Raw genomic sequence first — 22,334 nt, 5'->3', positions numbered from 1 at the left:
ATGGTCTATGTTAGTAAATGTTTATCTTTTTAGTATCCACAGAATTTGTCGCAATATCCCCATTTTCATATCCAATATTGATAATTTTTGCGTTTCTTTTTTTTTTTTCCTTCCCTTGATCAGCCTTGCTAAGGGTTTCTTCTATTAGGATTTTTTTTAAAAAAACAACTAACTTTTGACTCTGCTGATTTTTTTTAATTGCATATTTTCTATTTTATTAAAATTTTCTCTTTATTATTTCCTTCTACTTTCTTTGAGTATTATTTGATGTTGTTTTCTAACTTCTTGAGATAGATACTTAGATCACTGATGTTGGGCCTTTCTTATTTTCTCATTTAGGGCTGTAAATTTCCTCTAGCTGCATCTCACAAGTTTGAAATGATATGTTCGGATAGGATGTATCAGGAGTGGGGATTGGCTTGAGAAATATATCTGGCACTGTAGTGTAGGACAGGCTGGGGTGGAGAAAGGGAGGAAGCCAAGGGACCAGTTGCCATTGTCTGGGTAAAGCAGCAAAGATCTGACCTATGGTGATATCACGAGGATGGAGTGGAAAGGGTAGCTGCAAGATGATTCATTCATTCTATCTAATCCATCTGGCTGGAAAAGGAGATGACAGAATATGAGAGAAGCCGGCCACTATGGCTTGGAATCCATGATGTCGTACACAGAAATAAGGCATCTATGGCAGATGATTTTATTTGGAGTTAATTAATGGTGCATTTAGTTGGAGCAACTGATTTATTGAGAGCCGGGAGTTATTGGTTTTTAATGCCACTTGACTTGGGTCTCCCTGAGGAAACCCTCTGTAGGGGAGAACCCCTTCCTTCACAATCTGATTCAGTTGTGCCTGCACACAATGCTACCGTAAGTTTTCTCCCTTATTTATTTAGAACATTTATTTTGATTATCTGATCATAAGGATGGCTCCCACACTGGCCATTTGCAGCAGGGACTGGGTCTTACTTACTTTAGACTCCCAGGGCCCAATATCTAATACCTGTTCAGTAGTACTGAATGAATGAAGCTTTGAATTTCTTTAGTGGTGACTTGAATCTCGGAATAAATATTTCAAGGAGGATTATCATGACTTTCTTGTTGGCACAGCTCTTTGGTGTTTAGCTGAAACAAGTGCAGTTTTTGCAAAGCCTGCAGTGCCTACTCGGGAGTGATAACTTGCAAAAGATGGCAGAACATGGAATAGTCTCTATCTTTCTGTGAATGATTTTGACCTCGATCAAGCAACTTTCTCTTTCCACCTTAGATGCCACAGTATATGTTACATTTCACATGGAAGGCTCTTCCCAGGGCCTGGGGATGGCTCCCAAGTTTTTTTTTGCAATGATTGGAAACTAGCCCCACAGCTTTTTCTTATCCCCTGTGTCCTCTACCTGGTTCCTGGGTAGGATCCAAGTAATCTCTGGAGAGGTAGAAACTCCAACCCCAAATCAGGTGAAATTGGTCATAAAAATTAGAAGTAGAAAAGATCATCTGAATTCCAAATATTCTTCTCCTAGACTTCTCCTACCCTAGATAGGGTAGACCTTCTCTTACAATTTTATAGATTGGGGTGAATGGCAGCCTATAAGCTACAGGGCAAAAAATGTGTTTGGTTCATTTCAATTCTTAAATTGCTCTTTTTATTAAATCAATGAAGGTTGATGCTGGCAGGCCCTATAGAGATCAACTGGTCCAACCCTTTTGTTTTGCAGATGAGTAAACTGAGGCCAAAGAAAGCTAAGGGGCTTGTTCAAGCATTTTTAGAAAATTGCTGGTGAAGTTGGGGTTGAACTAGGTATCCTAGGTTTTCTGACACATCTTTTTACTTTGAGATCTCCAGGGTGAGGACAAATCATTAACAGACCTGTGATTCTGGTCATTAACTGATTTATTATCACTCAATGGGTCCCCTTCAGATACTACAAGGGTGAGTTCTGGCAATGGGCTTAAAAAGTCACCAGCAGGAGTCCATTGAGTGCGGGCATTGAAGGCAATTCCCACACCCCTGGAATTAGCCAAACTTCACAGTTAAGAGCACAGTCCTCCAGGCTGCCAGTTCTGCCCAAGGCTTCTGACATCAACCACGTGTCTCTGACATCAACCAGGGTCACCCTTACTTCTTACCCATCTGGCTAGAATTCAAGGTTTCCCATGGAATCCCTCAGGTTTAATAATTTGCTAGAATGACTCACAGAACTCAAGAAAGTGCTATGCCTGTGATTACAGTTATACTCGAGCAAAAAGATACAAATTAGAACCAGCCAAAGGAAGAGATGCATAGGGCAAAGTCGGGGAGGGTCCCCAAATGAGAAGCTTCCATGTCCCCAGGGACATGTTACCCTCCTGGAATCAAAGTGTGGCAATGCACAGAGCTCACCTGAGCTTCAGTGTCCAGAGTCCTTAACGAGGCTTCGTTATGCAGATATGACTGATTGAACATTGGCCCCACCCCACCCCTAATGTGGCTTTAGAGCCCCAACCCTCCAATCACATGGTTGCATGGTCGGTCTTTCTAATGTGGCCAGACCCCTGCCTGAGTTACCTCATTTGCTTTATCTGTCAGGTGTGGTCAAAGGGGCCCCGTCTTGAGTAAAAAAGACACTGAATCACTGGGGAAATTCCAAAGTTTTAGAGGTTACCTCTCAGGAGTTAGGACAAAGGTCAGCCCTCTCTCTGTGTAGAAAGTTAATTCTTCACTACATAACATAGGATCCCGATTTCTACACTCCCCTGAACTTTCCAACCAAGTCTCCTCCTTCCTGTGCCCTATTCAAATCTAACCGATCTTTAAGGAGTTGGCCAGGGACTCCTCCAAGAGCCTTCCTGATCTCACCTGCACACTGGACAGATGCTTCCTCTGAGCTTCTCTTTGTAGGGAGGGCGAGAGCATGAGCTGCCTGTGTGGACTTGCATGAGTGGGTATGCACTCACCTGACAAACCCAACACCCCTCTGCCCCCACCCACCATGCTGAGGGGAACCGTCACGGGGACTAGCCAGGAGAGCTGCCCAGTCATGCTGGGCACCCATGGCACCTTGACCTCATTTCTCCAGAGACATGTTCTGTGATGCTCTTCCCCAAGGTGGACAGAGGCCATCTGCCTCCTGTGATGAATGCAGCTGCGGAGTCGTCATGAAACCGGGCACCCCTGGTGTGGGCAGCCACGACTCTCTTTACCGGAACATTCCTTTTCAAATATCCCATGAGTAATGGACATTCAGGCCATTGAACTGTTCTCTTTCAGAATTTCTCCAACAAGCCCTGTGCAGGGAGGTTGATACATATTAGGACAACAGAATTTCTGATTACCAGCCATGGTGGCTTGGAGTTACATACCCCAGAAAAACATGTTTTTAATCTTAATCCATTCCTGTGGGTGTGAACCCATCGTAAATAGGACCTTTTGTTGAGGTTACGTCAGTTAAGATGCAGCGCAACTGAATCAAGACAGATCTTAATCCTATTACTGGAGGTCTTATAGGGAGGGTCACAGAGAGAGGAAACATGGGAAATGGCCAGAAGCTGGAAATCAGTGAAACCTGGAAGAGAAAGGAGAATAAGCCACCATGTGCCTTGTCATGTGACAGAAAAGTCAAGGACCAAGGACTGCAAGCAGCCAGTCCGAGAACACCACAGATTTCTGGGGGAAAGCATAGCTTGGTGATGCCTCGATTTTGGACTTCTCCTAACCTCAGACCTGTGAGCCAACAAGTTGCCATTGTTTAGGCCAATTCATTGCATGGTATTTGTTTTAACAGCAGGGAAACAAAAACACTCGCCTTTTATGCTTTTTACCTTTTTTGTTTCTTCTCCTGCTCTGAGAAGTGCTGCCCCCACTCCCCTTTAACTTGGTTCTCTGGAACTGAATCTCCCTTGTTTTCTAGGTCTAAAATATCATTGATCCTTTTTCCTTACTAATTTTTCACTTCCCCTAGAACTTGCTTCTTGGCTTTCCAGAGGCCATACTGAGAAGCACCGAAACATTTCCGCAATAATAAATGGGGAGAAATGGAAGGAGCACAAGGAGCATAGAGCATCTGGATGTAGGAGGCCCTTAGGAAAGGGCATCTGGGGTTATCACTAATCATAATTTTTAGATCCTGTTCTCCAGATGACTTTGGCCATCTTCACAGTCAAAATGACATTGGACTGGGTCTTGACAATAAGACTCAACCTGACAAATAGGCATGGAACAGCGGGAGGGTGGGGACTACATGAGCATAGGAATATGGGCATGGGATAGCCTGGCGTTCACGTGCACAGGTGTGTTCATGTACACAGGTGTGTGCATGTGCATATATTGGGAGTGCAAATACCAGCATTCCTAGATGGAAAATAGGGGGCATGTGGAAAGATGGAATGGTGGGAGTTGAGGCTGGAGAGCTGTCAGAGACCAGATCATTCATCCAATTGATTTAATAAACATATTGCAAGCTGACTGAGTGCCAGGCACTGTAACAGGTGCTGCAAATACAGGAGTAAACAAAACAGGCAGAAATCCCCCTCTTCATGGTGCTTACAATCTGGTAGACAGAGACAGAAAACACATTAGATAAATAAGGTGTATGTTAGAAGATGGTCAACCTAAGTCTGAATCCCAGACTTTGGGCAAGTAACCTACCCATTCTGTGCCATCTCCAGTGTGGAGACAGCAATGCCCACTAACCAGGACCAATGCACAGCTGAGCTTTCATGTGAGAGAAAGACCCAGTATGGCCCTTGGCAGTAGGTGCCAAATGGTAGCAGGCATTTGGTAAGTGCTGGTGGTGATGGTGGTGGTAGGAACTATTTAATTTACTATAACAGAGAAAGAAAACATTTCCTTGTTCTTTGATTTCAGGAGATTCCCAGGTCTCCTACACTGAGTTATGTTTTGTTTGTTTTTTTAAAAAGCAGCATTCCCTTCCCATCAAGAGCTATTTCCCCAAAGTGTATATTTTAAAGCTAAAATGTGAAGTGCGGGGGCTTATGAGGCTTGAGTCTACACCCGGCAGGAGGGATAAATGACTCCAGGAGGTGACAGCATGGAAGAAGTGAGAAGGTTGTGGCAAAGAGCATCTCTAAAACTGCAAGTCAGTACCCAGGCACAGGGAGAATTGTCCCCGAGTCACTGCCCCTCAGGAGGTCTGCAGGGGGTTCATCCCCAGGGCCTTGAGAGCCAGGCCCAGAGCCAACCAGGGTGCATCTTGCAGTGTCAAAGAACTGTACTGTCCTCCCCCAAAAGGTCATGCCCCAAGGGCTTCTCGATGAACTTTAGGAGGCAGGGACCATGCCTTGAAGTTTCTTCCAGAAAAGTAAGTTTCAAACCAAAACAAGGGGTCATTACACATGCAGAGCTCAGGACCAGGAGGGGAAATCATGCGAGCCTTTGATTCTACCAACATACAGTCATTCAAATAAGTCCCCAGACTTAGCAGCCCACTTCCTCCCATTTTATAGGACATAAAGGGAATATGCTTATTATTGGACTAAAGAGTAGCAGATGTTTCTGCATTCAGACAGTTGAGAGGTACCCACTGTGATGGAAAACACACTGGGCTGGACTCAGGAGGCCCGGGTTCGAATCCTGGCTCTGCAAAAATTGACTGTTCTAGGCTCTAGGGAGCAGGGCTATGCTGATTGATTTCAGGGAGTAGGACCACACCCTCAGATCCTTCAAGTTTTTCAAAACTCAGCAGCCGAGGCCCCCATTTTGTGGTGACCCAGGCTTAGGTAACTTAGAGGGATGGCAATGATAATGAATGCCACCAAGAGCAAGTCCATGCACTTGACCAGCACAGCCCAGGTCACCTTCCCTTGGATGAAAGGACTATGGTGGCCACCATGGCGTTATGGCAATAGCAGTTAGCAGTACGGAGAACTCATGGGCACCAGCAGCTGCACCAAGCCCTTCATGAGCACCGCACCTCTACTCTTCCCAGCCACCCAAGGAGGCAAGGATGGCTATGGCCCCTGTTGACAGAGAAGGAGCTCGCAGCTCAGAGAGGCTCATCACATGACTGCTGGATGGCTGGGCCAGGACAGAACCTGGACCTGAACCATGGCTGGACAAATAGCTGCCCGTGACTCCTCCAAGTCAGCTATGATAGTGCATCAGTGACACTTCCCTAAAGGGTCATAAAGTCCAATCAGCTGTCTCAGCAAAGCTCTTCCCAAAGCCTCTGGGAAAGGAGGATCACAGAGGTCCCAGGTGGTGGTCCTTTGGGTCTGAGTGTCTCCCAAAGGGAGAGATCAGGGTACTTGGCTCTTTCCTGCTCCCCTAGCAGCCGAGAAGCCTTCCCACCCAAGCAAAGCAGCAGAGTTGGTGTCTGGTAGATTCTAGGTTGGAGAGGAACTGCTTTCCTGCAAGCCTAACTTTCCCCCTCTGCAGCTGATTTGATTGCCTTTAGCATTCAGCTCCAGCATGCGTTCATTTCTCAGAGGCGCATGAGCTGGTCAAGCCATTGCCACAAACACTGGCTCATCCCACTGAGCCCTCAGCTACCTGGGGAGGATTCTGTCAGCTTGGCCACTCCTTCCTTCCTTGGCACCTGCCGCCAGGTCATGATGCTGCCTGGTTGTTCCTCCGTTAAGTGATGAAGGAGCGGCAAGAAAGGAGGTGGCATCCAGAGCAGTCCATGGAAAGGAGGCGAGTGAGTATGAAGATGCAATTTGTCCAGCTATGATCTCTGTGTTCTCAGAGCACATGAACAGCCCACACTCATCCCAGCTCCACTTGACCTGGGCAGTGGAGGGTTGGTTCCAGGATGGATAGCCTTGCACTCTGAAGATACTGACTTTATGTCTGATCAGTCCATCCCAAGACAGCACACAGTAGATTCTAATAAATGATGATCAAATTAAATCAGTACGCAATTGTCTTGGTGCCCCTCTCCCACTCCAACTCCTCAGCACCCCCAGACTTGTCTACCAGGCCACTGACATTGCTGGATTCCCAGGAATTCCCAGATCTTAGGAAAACAAAATGGTTCCCAGGCAAGTTGGCTGCCACAGCCAGCAGAGATGGGGCAAAGCCAGTTGGGCATTCAGCCCGACTGGGACAAGCGGTGATTCGGGTGTCAATTTTGATTCATGGAAAAATCTAAAAATGTCCTTGGCTGGTTTCCTACAGGATCTGCCTTGAGGGGGTGACTACATTTCCGAAGGGACTTGGAAAAATTATCCCTCGTTGTCCCCACTTGTGGAAAGTGACCATTTTATGAAGCAAGCTGTTTCAAAATGAGGGTGGCGGATGTGTGTGTGGGTGTGCGTGTCTTCTCCAGGGGAATCTGATCTTCTCAACCCAGCTCTGACCTTGAGACGTGTGGAAATTAACTGGAGTTATGCATGAACACTGACTGTAGCAGACCTGATCGTGAAACCAGCTGCTAAAGCTGGTTAGCCACTCGTCAGATCTTTTTTATTTTTTAATTTTTTAAAATTTTTGTACCAAAAAGCGCTTTTGAAGTGCCTAACTTATTCACTTATCCTTAGGGCAGTGTTGTGTGAAGAGGAGTCAGGGCCCTGGGTTCAAGTCCTGGCTGAACCTTGTCTCTTCATCGGTAAAATGGCGCTGATGACATTTGCCCTGTCTGTCCCACAGGAAGTTTAGGCAACTCAAGGGAGAATACATATATTGAAATCTTCTGTAAAGTAGCACACATCCCCATCGGACATTTAATACTGCACGGCTCAGTGTGGACACTGAGGTGAATATAAGCATCTGCTCATGAAATTTGCGAAGGTCAGACTTGCAAAGGTTAGCTGAGCCACCCGGTTTCCACACACAAACCCAGCCAGAGAAACCAGGCACCATCTACCCCGATGAAACCACTAGGCTCTTTGGCAAGGCTTTGCCTAGCCATGGCTAATCCCAGAAAAGAGTTTTCTGAAAGCCTTTCATTCTTCTCTGTGCCAAGCTTTACCCGGAAGTGTGCCTTTCTGGACCGGGAAACGGGACAGATCTTCATGCCGCTGTTTCTTTGCCTGCGCCTGCATGGCATCAACAGAGGTAAGTCCCAGTCCTCGTGCGAGTGTCCACAGGAAGCTGGTTGGGACCTTCCCCACCCCTTGGTCACTCCCAAACAAGCCCTGCAAGACATTTCCAAGAGAGAAGAGCAATCTGCTGAGATCCGGCGCTGTTGCTTCCCTAGCTGTGTGACTTTGAGAAAGTCAAGTCTCCTCTCAGTCTGGATTTCCCTGTCTGTAAAATGGGTGTAATCAGCACCTCTGTGAAATACGACGACGGGTGGGAGGGGCTGCTGTGCAGTGAGCCAGGACACAGCTGCCAGGGCGCTTTGTTGTCATCGAACGACGTGTGCCCTGCCTCTTAGAATGAGATTCTCTTCTAGGTCTTTGGGTAGCGGTTTGGGAGAAAACTCGGAGGCTTTGTTCCAGACCCAGCCTTGTTCTCCTTCAGCCTCATGCTCTGGGCACTGGGGAAGGCAACTGTGACTTGGAAAGAGGAGGGAAATGTGGGGGAGTGTGTTTTGAGCACCCCAGGAGGCCACCCAGTCAGAGCTTTGTGCCTGCAAGGATATTTGAGAATTTTTGCAAAGCCACTTTGGCTGTCCAGATAGAATCAATAGGTCTACAATCCAGGGATGCTCAGCAGAGCCTGGAATTTTGTCCAAGTTGATTCTGGACACTAGGAACCCCGGTTATCCAGTCGTACCCTCCCTTCCGGGAGACCGGCAGTGGGGAAAAGTGCTCCCTAATCTTCCATTTGGGTTACACGTAACTTGTGGATTCCTGGGGCTTTAAGAAGGGAGGCCAGGGAAAACTGTGGGAAGAAAAATAAAAGCAGGAGCAATTCCTTTTTGCCATATAAAAAATTTGAAAATTGAACCAATGCGCAGCCTAAATGTCTGCCTACTTTTTCCTTGGTAATTATTTTCTGTGTGTAATATTGGGGGAACTGAAATACCCTTGAGGTTGTGGTTGACTTTGAGGACCACCGATGGCTTCTCCTTTAGCAGTCATTCCCAAGGCTCCTTCCAGGGGTCACCGGGCTGCAGAATCTAATTGCAGGACTGTTGGGAATATATTTCTTTCAAAACAATTTAAGTTAAACTTATATAGAAAGGTCCTGCTGGAGGAAAGAGCCATCCAGCTTATGGCAAATTCATTCATTCGTTTGGAAGTTTACTTGCATGCGTTTTTAAAGGAGACTTAATTTGGGGTACATAAGCAATTAACTCTGAACCCCACCATAGTGCTTTTCAACAGAACCTTAATTAAGGCCCAAGTTTTTCCTTTCAATCCTCCTTTTTTGGTGAATGAGACTTTTGAGGTTCTGTGATAAATAAAACCTGAAAAATTGTTCCCTCTGTGTCTCTTCCAAGGCAAGGAGCTGGAGATGTTAAGGCACATCAACTTCTTCCCTGAGACGTGGCTGGTGCGGGTTACAGCCAACCACTACCACGCAGTGAGTAGCCCAGCTCAGAAAAGGAAACAATTACCGGAATGCACTGCCTCTCTGACTTTGCTTTTTCTGGAGATGTGTTTTTCATTTGAAACTTCTGGGCCTTTGAGGTCAGGGCATATCTGGATCCTCCGCCAGGGGAAATGGGATGGGCCAGCCAGGGTGGAGGCAGGAGGCCCGGCCTTGGAACCCAGCTGCTAAAGCATCTGCCAGGTCGATCCGGAGAGTTAGACGGAGTGGGGGGAGCACGGGTCACACCGCCCTCCAAACCAAGTCCCCTGCAAACGCAGATGTAATACATGCACACGACAGAAAATTCACAAAATGCAGAGAAAATGAAGGAAGGGGAAAAAATACACTCAGGTTCATCACCCCAAGACAAGCACTATTAACACCTCATTGTATTCATTGCCTTTCAGTCTTTTTTTTTTTAATGCCCTTGATTAAATGTGCTTCCTAACACAATTTTTAATGGCTGCCAACCATTCCAGTGCTACTTTGTCATTCTTTTATTGTAGAAAATCTAGAGTGATTCTCATTGTTAACAGTTTCAAGTGAGAGTATATGGTGAACATACTTGCACATAATGGTTTAATTTACTATATTTAGAATTATTTACATATAGTAGATTCTCAAGAGTGGAAGAACTAGCACAAAAAGGTATGCACATTTTTGTTCTTGATACTTGCTAACCAATTTGGGGACCAATTCACTCTTCCTCCAGCAATAAATGCAAATGCCCACTTAGTACAGCGTCACCAATGTAGCACATTTTAATTTCAAATTACTTTTGTTCATTGAGAAGCGAGCAATGGTGTCTCATTTTTAAATATGCATTTCCCTTATTACTAGCAAATGTGAATGTTTTTCCATATGGTACACCCCCCTTGGTGAATTTGTCTATGCAAACTGTTGTACTTCTTATGTGTTTCCAATCTTGCAGCTTTAGGGATGAAGCAGGGCAGTGTTTGAGTCCTGAAGTTTTATGAGTCACTATTTAAAATTCAATTCAGCCCAACAAACGTCTATTGTTATGGGCAAACCACAGTGCTTAGTGCTGTCTTGCAAAGTAGAGAAGGACTCCATGGAATGGAGCCTCTCTGAGGAATGATGACAGAGCAGAGGAGGGGTGACCGAGAGAGGACAGTTCCCATGGCCTGGACACTTGAGGAAGACCCCACCTCCCTCTTCACACCCTTCCAACCCTGCCTTTGCTTTGTCCCCTGACGCCAGTGTCATCCCCCTGAAATCTGCTCCCTCCCTTCCCCAGCCTTGTGCAGGTCCCTCCTTGCTCTTGACTTTACAGCCACCATCACTCTCTGCCTCCACGGAGCTACTTAGGTATACATCCTGGTTCCCCAGGGACACTGCTTAGAGGCATTTTCCTTTTCATCTGGGTGTCCCCTGAAAGCAGTGAGCACAGGACCTGGAACATAGTAGGTTTTCAGTACATGCTTGTGGGCTGGCTGAAGCACTGAATGTAGAGTCTAGGGCAGAACTCTCTTTTGAGCTCAGTGGGGTCATGGAGACCCATGATGGGACAGGAAAATGAGGTGAGTTGCTGGTTTCTGGGGGATCGGGCTGCTGGGTAAGCTGTGTGCCTTTTCCTTTCAGCTGGAGAGTGGGGGGGACATGGCCCACCTGAAAGACCTTACCACCCAGGCCATGAGGTTCGGGCTGCTCTTTAACCAGGTACTGAAGACGGGGCCCAAACAAGGGAAAGCCTGTCCCCTCCCATACCAGGTGAAGGACTTTCCCGCAGTGGCCCATGACCAATTCTTACCTCTAGAAGAAAAGGAGAAAGGTCTTAATGTCTTCTTTTATACTCGCCAGCTCCTAGGAAATAAAATTCCCAAGACAGGGACCTGGGACAGACACTTCAGTAATCTGATGTGCTTGCTCTAAATTTCCCCACCAGGTTGACCAGCTGTTCTGATATTCCCGGGATGGAGGGAATATCAATTCTAAAATCAGAAGTGGCCTGGGCAAATGCGGATGAGTTGGTCACCCTCTACCCCAGAAACATCAACGGCTGCCAAGTGGCTCAAAGAGAGAATCTGTTATTTTGGACAGATCCCAGAATCAAAGCAGCTGTCTTGGGCTCAGTCAGCAGAGGGGCATCTAGGGTTGGCAGTTTTGCTGTTACTCAGGTTCTCTGTGATAGACACAATTCTCTGAGAAATTGCTGCTCTCCTTTGCCTTCTTTAGAACTGTCCCAATAGTGATCTCAAAGGAAGTCATGTCTCAGGGGCTCTGGGCCCTCATTCAGTCACCACAGATGCCCCTCTGAGCCAGGCCTGGATGAGCTGGGTCCTGCCCCTTGGCTGCAAGTGGACAGCCCGTAGACCACAGGGCCAAGGGCTTGGAGAGTCTCGTAGGCCCATCAAATTGGAACAAAATGCTTTGTTTCAAAGGTCTGCAGCTCACAGGTCATCTGAGGAGAATGTGCCCAGCTCATTCTTTTCCTCACTAAGGAACCTACGCAGAGTAAATAATATTGTCCTTGAGGGCTGGCCTGCCAAGGATTTGTGAGGTCACTACAACTTGGCCTTTTTTATGCTTCCAAGGCTACAATTGCTGTTGTATTTTCACTTTCAAATCGGTTGTCAAATTGGTCACTTTTGTTGTTGTAACTAGAATTTGTTTTGCTATGTCCTCTTGCCTTTGAATACTGAAGATTTTTTCTCTGCACTTTGTTCTTTATCTTTCACGATTTAGGAGCATACAGTTTCTTCACAAATGATTGCTATATATGGATTCTTCTTTGAGATAAAAGGAGTCAAACATGATGCCACCTCTTATAGTTTTTACATGCAGGTGAGGACAGAGTACAAGAAAGATATGTCTCTGAAAACTTTTAGATTCAGAGTCAATTCATGTTAGTTAATAATGATTGATTAATCTAATTAACAATTAATATGGAATGTGGTGTAAGCCTGGTGCTAATCACTCTCATATACATGATGCCATTTAATTTTTGCAACAACCTTGGGAGGTAGGTATTGTTAGCCCATTTAACAGAATAGGATCTCAGAGCTCAGAGTCTCCATGCTCGTGTGGCCTCTGATTGGTAAAGCCGGGGTTAAACCCTAGTCTTCTGACTCCACATCTGGGACTCAGTTTACCTTGGAGTCATATATGGTGCATAATGCTTTGCAGATGGTCATTCTTCCCCAGGGGTAGTGAGTAGTGCCCATAAGTGGGGGAGGTTGTGACTTGTTTAGAGTGGCAGCACATGGGTGAGACACCGGAACAGGCATCAGGAGGGTGGACGGCTTTGCCTTGATGCTCATGCTGGACTGTTAGGGAGGGCAGGAGAGTGTAGTGTTTAAGAGTAGAGAATCTGCAACCCCACTGCCTGGTGAGCCATGTGACCTTGGGAAGTCCCAGGAATCTCTGTGCCTTAGTGTCGTCACGGTGATGGTGGAGAAGGAAACAGGACCTACCACACTGGTTTGTTGCAAAGATTAAATGTGTTAATTTATGCAAAGGGCTCAGAACAGAAATGGACACAAGAAGCACTATGCATGTTAGTGATGATGATGGTGGTGGTGGTGGTGATGATGATGATGGTGATGTTGTTGGTGGTGGTGATGGTGGTGGTGATGACGATGGTGATGATGGTGGTGGTGGTGGGATGATGATGATGGTGATGGTGGTGGTGATGGTGGTGGTGGTGGGATGATGATGATGGTGATGGTGATGGTGGTGGTGGTGGTGATGATGATGATGATGGTGATGATGGTGGTGGTGGTGATGATGGTGGACCTCTGTTCCACTTGGGATTTGCTTATAAGTCCCTTTTTTCTGAGACTCAAACCTCCTTGGGAAGCCATATCAAATTTATTGTTTTATTACAACCTCCAAGCACAGTCCCTGGAACACTGAGGAGCTTTAAATGACTGGCTGACTGAATGAATGGATAAATGAATGAATGCATGAATGAGGAAACTGAGTTTTAGCCCCAGCTTTGCTGCTACCTCACTAGGTGACCTTGAGAAAGTGACTTCTCTTCCTTAGGCCTCAGTTCTTGGTGACACAGTGACTCAGCCATTCAATAATTTGCCCTGCACAATGGTTTTTACTGGGTGGAAGAGATTAATTGTGTAATGACACAAATAAAAATGTTCATATGAATACTATTTTCATTTTTTAATTCTCACAAAGAGATAATGAAGACCCTCCAATTCAACACTGCTTGACTTAATGGAGTTTTTCCGGATAGGCCAAAACCTAGTTCGTTGGTCAGTGGTTTGCATATGGTGTGGGCTCAAAGTGCCAGCTGACAAGGCAATGACTCCAGGAAGCGGTGCCATTTTGGAACTGCCATCTTGCTCCCTGATTGCATTCAAGGGAGGGGACAGATGCCAGGAACAGGGTTCGCTTCCTTTGGGTCACCCCAGGTGTGATTCCACTCAGGTGTATCACCCCCTTTGCAGAGAATCAGGCACACAGACTTGAAATGCCCCTGTGAGCAGAGCCTGGTGAACCTGAGAGCAGAACGCTTGGTGAGGTACGAAATCACAGCCCATGCCCTAGTGGACGGTAAGTGGCAGGACTTCAGGACAAACAAGGTCACACAGAAGTTTGGACTTGTAAAGCCGTCCTGTCGAAGCCAGGTGAGTGTTTATCTTTGTTGTTTTCTTTCCCCTTTTCTCTCTTTTCCTTTATTTCCTTTTGGCTCTTTCTACACCTCCTGCCCTTTTGTTTTTTGTTTTTGTGCTTGGGATCACGAGCTTTAAATCTCTAGTGAAGGTTGTCAGTTTCTTAAAAATATTATCACAGCTCCAAATAATGCTAAAGAGGAAACTTCTAGAATGAACCTTCTAGAATGGGGATACTAATAATTATAACCCAAATCAGATCCGTTTTATAAATGTCAAAAGATACTTTTTGTGGGGAGAGGGGGCTCAGCGGTATGCATTTGCCTGGTGCCTGTGCATAGCCCATTGCCTCCACTGAGATCCATGGCCCGGACCCACCTGCTCACTCTGGCTCATCGGAGGAGGATCTAGTCCATCTGCCTCAGCTGGGGGGTGGGGGGCAGCACCCCCACAAGATCAGTACTTGTCCTGGCCTCTGACCACTGCAATCCGGAAATTGCCAGAAAGCCTGTTTGCAGTCCTCAGAAGAATTCTCGGGGCTGTGAATTTAAGGAGCTCTCAGGGCCTCCCTTGCTTCCTTGGAAAGAATAGGACTTCACCTTAACCTGGTGAGTAATTCTCAGCCCTTGCTACACATCGGAATCACCCCAGGCCTTTAAAACTCCCCGGACCTGAGCCTATCCCGCCTGTGAGCCCAGAGTCTCTGTGGGTAGGGCCTGGGGACCAGGGTTTTTAAAAGCTTCCCAGCTTATTCTCTGTGATGTTAGAAATAAGAATAGCAGTTACCATGTGGGGCTGGCGGGGACAGGGCTGGGGTACGGACCTGAAGGGAACATGACAGAGATTTCCAAGGTGCTAGAAATGTTCTTTATCTTGAGCAGGGCTGTGGTTACACAGGATGCTTGCTTTGTGAAAACTTATCCAACTGTGCTTTTAAATTTGGGGCACTTTTTGTGTTTAATTTATACTTGATTCATTTTTAAGTTTACTTTAAAAGTAAACAAACTAACAAAAAACCCTCCCTAGGTGATTCTGTTGTGTAGCCAGATCGAGAAACACCACCTTTCACAGTTGTTCATCTTCCCTGTTCCCCTTCTAGAGGGCAATTGTATTTATCCTAAAGTCTCATTTGCTTCATTTTGTTTCACCTTTTAGACCTTGAAAGTCCAGACTGTGGGCATCCCAGTCTATGCAAGTTTTGCTTTCATCTTCCCAATATCTTGAGAGTTTCCAGAAGAATCTATGGGATTTTTTTTTCCTTCCACCAGTCCTCATAAAAGAAAATTAAATGATATTAAATGGACCCACTCAAGTATTCACCTGACTTTCCTGGTTTGGGTGTCTCATTATAACTTCTGTCCACATTTGTCTCATTTGAGTGTTGAAATTACTGTAGATGCAAGTCCATTTCCCATCCGTGACCCCAACGTGCCTTGAGTCCAGCCCTTTGCACTCTTGGGGCAACAACAATGTGCTCCAATGGTAGCATGAAGCACCACCCTTCCCATGATGCATTTGTGCCTGCTGCTCCAAGCAGCAACCCAGACAACTGTCCCTGGCAGTTTGGCTCAGCCAGAGCAAGAGTTGAAGCAGGAAGGGAAGGAAGCAACTAAGGTACCATGCTGGATCCTTAAATGGAACTCTAGGATTTGGAAAAAGTGAGGTAAAGTGTTTTCTTCCCATTTGTGAATATTAATTTTCCGTTGCTGCATAACAAAGTACCACGAATTCAGTGGCCTGAGACAATGCATATTTGTTACCTCACAGTTGTCATGGGTCAGGACTCCAGGTATAGCCTGGAAGGTCCTCCACGCAGGTTTCATGGGCTACAGTGTAGGTGTCGGCCATGCTGGGTGCTTTCTTATCTGAAAACACGACTGGGCAAGAACCTGTGTCCATGCTCAGGTAGGTTGTTGGTGGAATTCATTCCCTGGCCACCCTAGGACAGAGGGCCCCAGTTCTTACCAGCTGTTGCCTGGAGTTCCCTGACATGCCAATAGACCAATCAAAATGGCTCTTTGCTTCTTTGAGGCCAGCAGGAGAGGATCTCACACCAGTCTGCTGAGACAGAGTCTTAGCTAGCAAAATGCAATCATGGGCATGACATCCCGTGACCTCTGCCATATTCTCTGGGCTAGAAGTAAGTCTTAGATCCCATCTACTCTTAAGGGCATGCCCCACTGGGGATCACCTGTGGGTGTATCCACCAGGGTGTTTCTGCAAAGAGGGTACCACTACAAATCAGAGAGACTAGTCCTCACATTATTGCCTTCACTTCAGCCACCAGACACAAATTTGAAGATCTCCAGAGCCACCCTCACTCCTGACCAGTTAGCTCCCAATTCAGGGGTCCCCACAGACTCCCTCAGGCTCAGTGTTTTGCTAGAATGACTTGCAGAACTCAGGATAGTGCTCCAGTTATGACTGCAGTTTTATTAAAGTAAAGGGATGTGTATTAGAACCAGCCAAGGGAAGAGACACATAGGGCGAAGTCCGGGAGGATTCCAAACACGAAGGTTCCATCATTTCAGAGACGCCTTGTCTTCCAGGCATTGAAGTGTGACAATACTCAAGGAGTACTGTCACGGGGAAGCTCCCCCAAGCTTTGGGATTGAGAGTTGTTATTGAGGCTTCATTACGTAGGCATGGTTGATTGAATCACTGGCCGAGTGGTTGGATTCATTCTTCAGCACCTCACCTCTCCCAGGAGGTCAGGCTAATATTACATGGCTCAAAGTCAACCTCTCAACACATGGGTGGTCTTTCTGGCATAGCCAGCCCCCATCCTGTCTCATCTCCTTAGCTAAAACTATGCAGGGCCCACCATGAGTCATAGACTCCAATCACTCAGGAAATGCCAAGGGTTTAGAGCTTATCTGCCAGGAACCAGGGACCAATGCCAACCAGATTCTTTATTACATGGTTACCAATGTCTTTGGAAAAGTGATGGAGAGTCCATGATGCTGTGCAGACAATGAGATGGATGTGTTAAGTCTAATGGTCTCCTCTGGCTAGGAGCCTCCTTCCCAGCCGGGGAAGTCGAGGCCCTGTGGAGTGTGACCTAGGAGAAAGGAAGGCAGGTGGGGTTGTGTGAAAGCTACTGGTGAAAGAATCAGAGCAAAGAAAGAACTGGGTTTGGGAGCCTGTTCTCAGATCTACCCCTCACCCTTCCCTGCTAAGCCCTGCTTCCCATCCCTCTCCAGCTTGCTTCTGGCTAGGCTTAGTCAGTGAGAAGCAGTGATGGGAGCTTGAAAGACAAGAAACACAGCCCCTGTACAGAGACTTGAGCAAGTGCAGTCTCATGACCTTTTACCACAGTTCCATGGGATAAAAGGGAAGATAAGAACTAAAAAATTCTGAAAAGCAAGTCCTCGGATGCCCAAGAGAAAGGAGAGGCTCCTGAAAGCATTGCTGAAACACATATGATTGCAGTGACTGCCCATTTTCCAAGTGAAACAATTGTCATAGCTCAGCTCTTCGGAATACACAGGCTCACACTTACGGAGTTTGCAGGAGTGGGAGAAACCACCAAAGCAGCAATGCCAAAAATGTCTCCCTAAGCTGAACAGTAAAATTCTAATCAGTCAAAAACAGAAAGCTGGGATGTAGGAGGAAGGCAACCCCCAAAGGGATGGGGTAAGGACCTAAAGGACTGGCTGCGTTCCCTGCCTCCAGAGCAAGCGGTGGGAAGGCACAAGAGGCAGGAAGACTTGGGGTGCCGTGGAGAGGGGTCCTCTGACATCAGTTCCACCTCCTCACTGTAAAGAGGAGCTGGAGTGACATTCCAACTGGAAAATGCCTGCTAAGAACCTCTGATCTGTTAGACACTTCACACACACACACACACACACCATCCCACTGAATTCTTCCAGCAGCTCTCTGAGGTGGGTGTATTTTCCCCGTTTGATAAAGAGTGGAAGCTGAGCCCCTAGAGAGAGTGAGGCATTTCCTTATCCAAGGATCTGCAGCGTGGCAGACGGGGAAATCAACTCAAGCCTGGCCACAAGGCCATGTGTTTCCATTTCCCTCCACGGCCCACTGAGAAGAGGTCAAATTGTGGACGGCGGTTAATCCAGGTGAACACCTGCAATACACTGGACAGATCATGTACTGAGCATCTGCCACCTGCCAGGCCATGCTTCATGGGAGGCTGTCACATGTGACCCCTCGTTAGATTCTGATGGGGACATTGGAAAGGACTCACTGAGGGGCAGCAGAACCTGAGCCTTGGAGAAGGCACAGTGAGTGTATTTGAAGGTGGATGATGAGTGGGGAACAGTTTGCAGGTGGGGTTTCTATAGCTACAAGCAGGCACCAGCCCAACTGCTCAGAATGAATGTGCATCAGAATCCCCAGGAGCTTGTCCAAATGCAAATCCCTGGGCCCCAGCAGATCAGTCTGGGAGATACCCAGGAATCTGCAGGTTAACAAGCTTCCTGTGGGATCCCGATGGAGGGGATCTACAGACCACAGTCAGAATTTACTCCAATCTGATAGTGTGGGTTCCACATCAGGGTTCTCTACAGTACTCCATGCACCCAGTTGTCTTCCTTACCCAGTGCAAGAAAAGAACCAGCCTGCTAATCTATTTCACCATGCTGTCTGATTTTTTAAATCCGTATTTCCTGGTATATGAAATAAACAGAACTTTAATAGTGATGTGACAACATATGGATGAACCAGTTTTTATAATCCAGAAAGTCCATCCCTTTCCACTAGGGGGCATGGTCCTCCCCATAAACTGGAGCCAGAATTTTAATGGCAGAAATTTGCAACCTAAAATTCATCTTTGCAGCTCCTCCTGGTTTAGTGTGTTGAAAGTGAACATTCATCCATCCTGGGTGAGGCTCTGCCCATTCAAAAATTCATGTCGCAAAATCTCTGAAAGCGTCTTAAGACAAAAATTTTCAAGATGACCTTTCATTCTTTTCACAAGTGAGAACTTCTTAGTCTAGAATTTTAAAAGGCACAGCTGCAATATCCTCTGCAGTGACCAGGAGTGCTGGTCAACCTCACATCTTATAGCTGTGTCCATACCTTCTCTGTACTCGCATCTCCATCACCCATCTGGTTCACCTCCCCAGAACCCTCCTGCCAACCAAAATGGCCCAGGATTCAGCAGCTCCTTTGGGTCCTGGAGGCAAGCAGACCTGGTTTGAGTCCCATCTCTGTCCCATATTAGCTATGGGGACTTAGGCAATTCTAACTTTTCTGAGCCTCAGAACCTGATGTGAAATTGGCAATGCAACCCGTGGTATTAAATAAATTGGTGTGTGATTTGTAAAGCACCTAATGCACAGTAGGTGCTCAATACCGTGTATTTCTCTTCCTCCTGATACTGATCAAAAGCAGTGGGTTCTCTGCCTGAAGCATCAAATGACCAATTCCTGAGACACTGGGGTTTCAAAGACAGAAAGAGTTTTTTGCTAAGTGCAAATCAGAAGATCAGATGGTCTGTTGACCTAAAAATTTGTCTTTCCAAACTGCAGTAACTCTGATACTTTTATAGTATCGAGAGATGGGCAGTTTTTAGAACAATGAGCACAATAGCTCAAGATGACAAAGTCAGAGATGATCTAATTGTTGAGCATGCGCAGACTGATTACATGCTTAGTCACAGAACCTATGTAAGAAAATGGCAGCCTTAATATGATGATGGGTGTGATTTTCAGTATTATAATGAGGTATAGGTCACTTATAGGTTAAAGTTTAAGCTACTGCACATGTCACGTGGGCCAATTTGGGTTAGAACCATCTCTGTCTAGCTAGATAGTTTAGGAATTGGGGTAGGTTAGTTCTGAGCTGACAAGTTCTTTTATTTATAAACATTAGGAGTTGTCTTTTGTGATCATAAGACTCTCAACTTGAAAAACAGGATAAGGGGGTACAAATGGGGCCAGTCATGAGGTTTTTACTCTCATAAGATAAAGGTTATGTAATTATACAATCAAGATCAAGGCAGCTGGGTTACAGTTACAGTAATTTCAGGTATTTCCCTCTGGCTATTCTAATATACCAGAAAGTGAAAAGAAATACCTATATAATGATTCAGTGAACAATTTGTTAGTTCTTAATTTCTTGGTTGCACTCCCTCGTTGCTTGGACTGGGAAGGGAGGGTGCCAGGGATTACCGAGCTGTTGGGGAGAAGGGTGGACTCCCCAGGGACTGGGTGAGGGGGTGTCCCTGTCCCACTTACACATGGCGGGGATGGCTGTAGGATGTGGTTGAGGCTGGCCCACAGTCCCTGAGGCCTTGAGAGATGGGGCCAGGAAGGGGATTCTCCTGGAGGGGACCCAGACCAGAGAAACCTCTGTGGGGGAAACCTTGGGAGTAACACTGTCCAAAAGCCCTTTCTGCGATGATGGAATGTCCTGTAGCTGCCCTGTCCTCTGTGGTAGCCATTGGGCACTTGAAATGTGGCTGGTGCATCTTAAACACTGAGGTTTAATTTTATTGCATTTTAATTTATTTAAATGTAAATTGCCATCTGTGCAAGAAGGAGTGGGGTATGAACCATATCCATGGAGCAAGTTTGGGGCCCTCTCTGATTCTCCTGGGCCCTTGGGGGTACAGAGCCTCTTAGCCTCTCCCCAGGGACAGGATGAATAAAGCATCAGTGGCCAGCCAGGCCCAAGGCTCAGCCTGCCACGGCCACCGACATTTACCTGGACTGTTGGGTGAAGGCCCCTTCCCAGGGGCAGGGAGAAGACATGCTGGGGAAAGGAAGGTTTTAACCCCGGTGGGATGGTTAAGCTCATGTGTCAACTTGGCTAGGTGATGGTGTCCAGGTATTTGGTCAGGCAAGCACTGAATTGATGGTTACCGTAAGTGTATTTCATGGGTGGATTTAAATCATTAGCCAGTGGGTCGTATTTATAGCCGATTACATCTATAATTAGAAAAGGAGACTACCTTCAGCAAAGAGAGGCATCACCTCTTCCAATCAGATGGGGGCCTTAAAGGGAAAACTCAGGATTTCAGTCATCGAAAGAAGAATTTCTATCTCCTCTCCAAATAGCCAGCTTCTCCTGGGGAATTCAGCATCACCTTCTTCGAGTTCCCAACTTGCAGCATGCCCTACGGAATTCGGACTTGCCAATCATGTGAGCCAATTCCTATAATAAATCTCTTAATAGGTATATTAAGAAATGTTGGTTGAGCTTCTCAGGAGAACCCTGGCTGATGGGACCAGGGAAGCAGAGCTCAGCTCTATTTTTTCCAACACAAAAGGCTCCTGTTGCTTCTCTCTGTAACTTGGTGCTCTGCTTTGGGACTTTGAATAAGTCCTATGGCCTTTGTGCTTTCGTTCCTTGGCTCATTCATTCATTACAGAATTTATAATGACCTACTCCTAGGGGCCAGAGTTAGGGTTGTGGTGGTGAACAAAACAGACAGCCCCTGGCATCCTGGAGCCCACAGTGTCTGGTGAGAGACAGGTGTTAAAGGCATAAGTGCACTAATGACCCCTGAGTGCCCAGATCTGTGAGTGCACAGAGCAAAGGAACCCGATGGAGACCCCAAGGCTGCGAGGCCCAAGGAAGACTCTCCCTGGGGAAGTGATGCTTAGGCTGAGATCTAAAGGAGGAGGGGGAATTAAAGGGGATGGGGATTGGGAGAAGATTCAAGCCCAGACAACAACATATGCAGAGGAAACTGGCATCTTAAAACGAAAAAAAACAAAACCCGTGGAAGAAGGCCCAGTGGCTAGAGCCAGCCAAGCCAGCGGAGGCAGCAGCTGGGGACGCAGGCAGAGGAGGACCTCCCTGGGCCATGGAGGCCACAGCTGGGATTTTGGTCTCTTTCCCAAGAGCAGCAAGGAGTATTGAAGAGTTTTAAGCTGGGGTCTGACCTGATAAAATTTGGCTTTTGAAAAGGTCATTCTGGATGAAATATGGCAAAAAGGATTGGAGGAGGTCCAGAGCAGAAGCAAGGAGGCCAGTGAAGAGGCTTTTGGGAGATCCAAGCAGAGGTGAGGGGGGCCTGGGGCAAGAGGGACCGCCGTGGAGATGGTGTGCAATGGACAGCCAGGGGGAGGTTTAGAGCTCAGCCCCCTGCCCTGTTCACAGGAGGTGATGGTCCCTTAACCTCCCTACAGGAAGGTCAGCCGTGCCGCCAAGTTCAAGAGTTAGCACCCAGCAGGAATGACTGTGGCCACTCAGGGGACAGAAAGCTCTGCTATCATATATTGGGCAGTCTTTCAGCACTGGTTGCATTAGTTTCTCTTTAAAAATAAAAGTTCCCACTCTGGTGGCATTCTTACACACTATATAGACAAACTTTGTAGGTTTTGGTGTATTGGAATGGCTAAAAGTAAATATCTGAGGCT

General features: G+C 46.7%; 1 protein-coding gene across 1 annotated transcript in view; it reads left to right on the top strand.

Annotated features, from left to right (window-relative positions):
• Positions 1-15,274, top strand: part of BTBD16 (BTB domain containing 16) — a 60,983-nt gene extending 45,709 nt beyond the window's left edge. The window contains exons 10-15 of the mRNA XM_037804974.1: positions 7,899-7,990; positions 9,324-9,406; positions 11,018-11,095; positions 12,122-12,220; positions 13,843-14,022; positions 15,163-15,274. Coding sequence (XP_037660902.1) covers positions 7,899-7,990; positions 9,324-9,406; positions 11,018-11,095; positions 12,122-12,220; positions 13,843-14,022; positions 15,163-15,231 — 601 coding nt within the window. The 3' untranslated portion in view covers positions 15,232-15,274. The remainder of the gene's footprint in view (positions 1-7,898; positions 7,991-9,323; positions 9,407-11,017; positions 11,096-12,121; positions 12,221-13,842; positions 14,023-15,162) is intronic.
• The last annotated feature ends 7,060 nt before the right edge of the window (positions 15,275-22,334 follow it).

The sequence above is a fragment of the Choloepus didactylus genome, chromosome 15, assembly GCF_015220235.1.
Source record: "Choloepus didactylus isolate mChoDid1 chromosome 15, mChoDid1.pri, whole genome shotgun sequence".
Lineage (NCBI taxonomy): Eukaryota > Metazoa > Chordata > Mammalia > Pilosa > Megalonychidae > Choloepus > Choloepus didactylus.
This window is presented reverse-complemented; position numbering and strand designations above follow the sequence as displayed.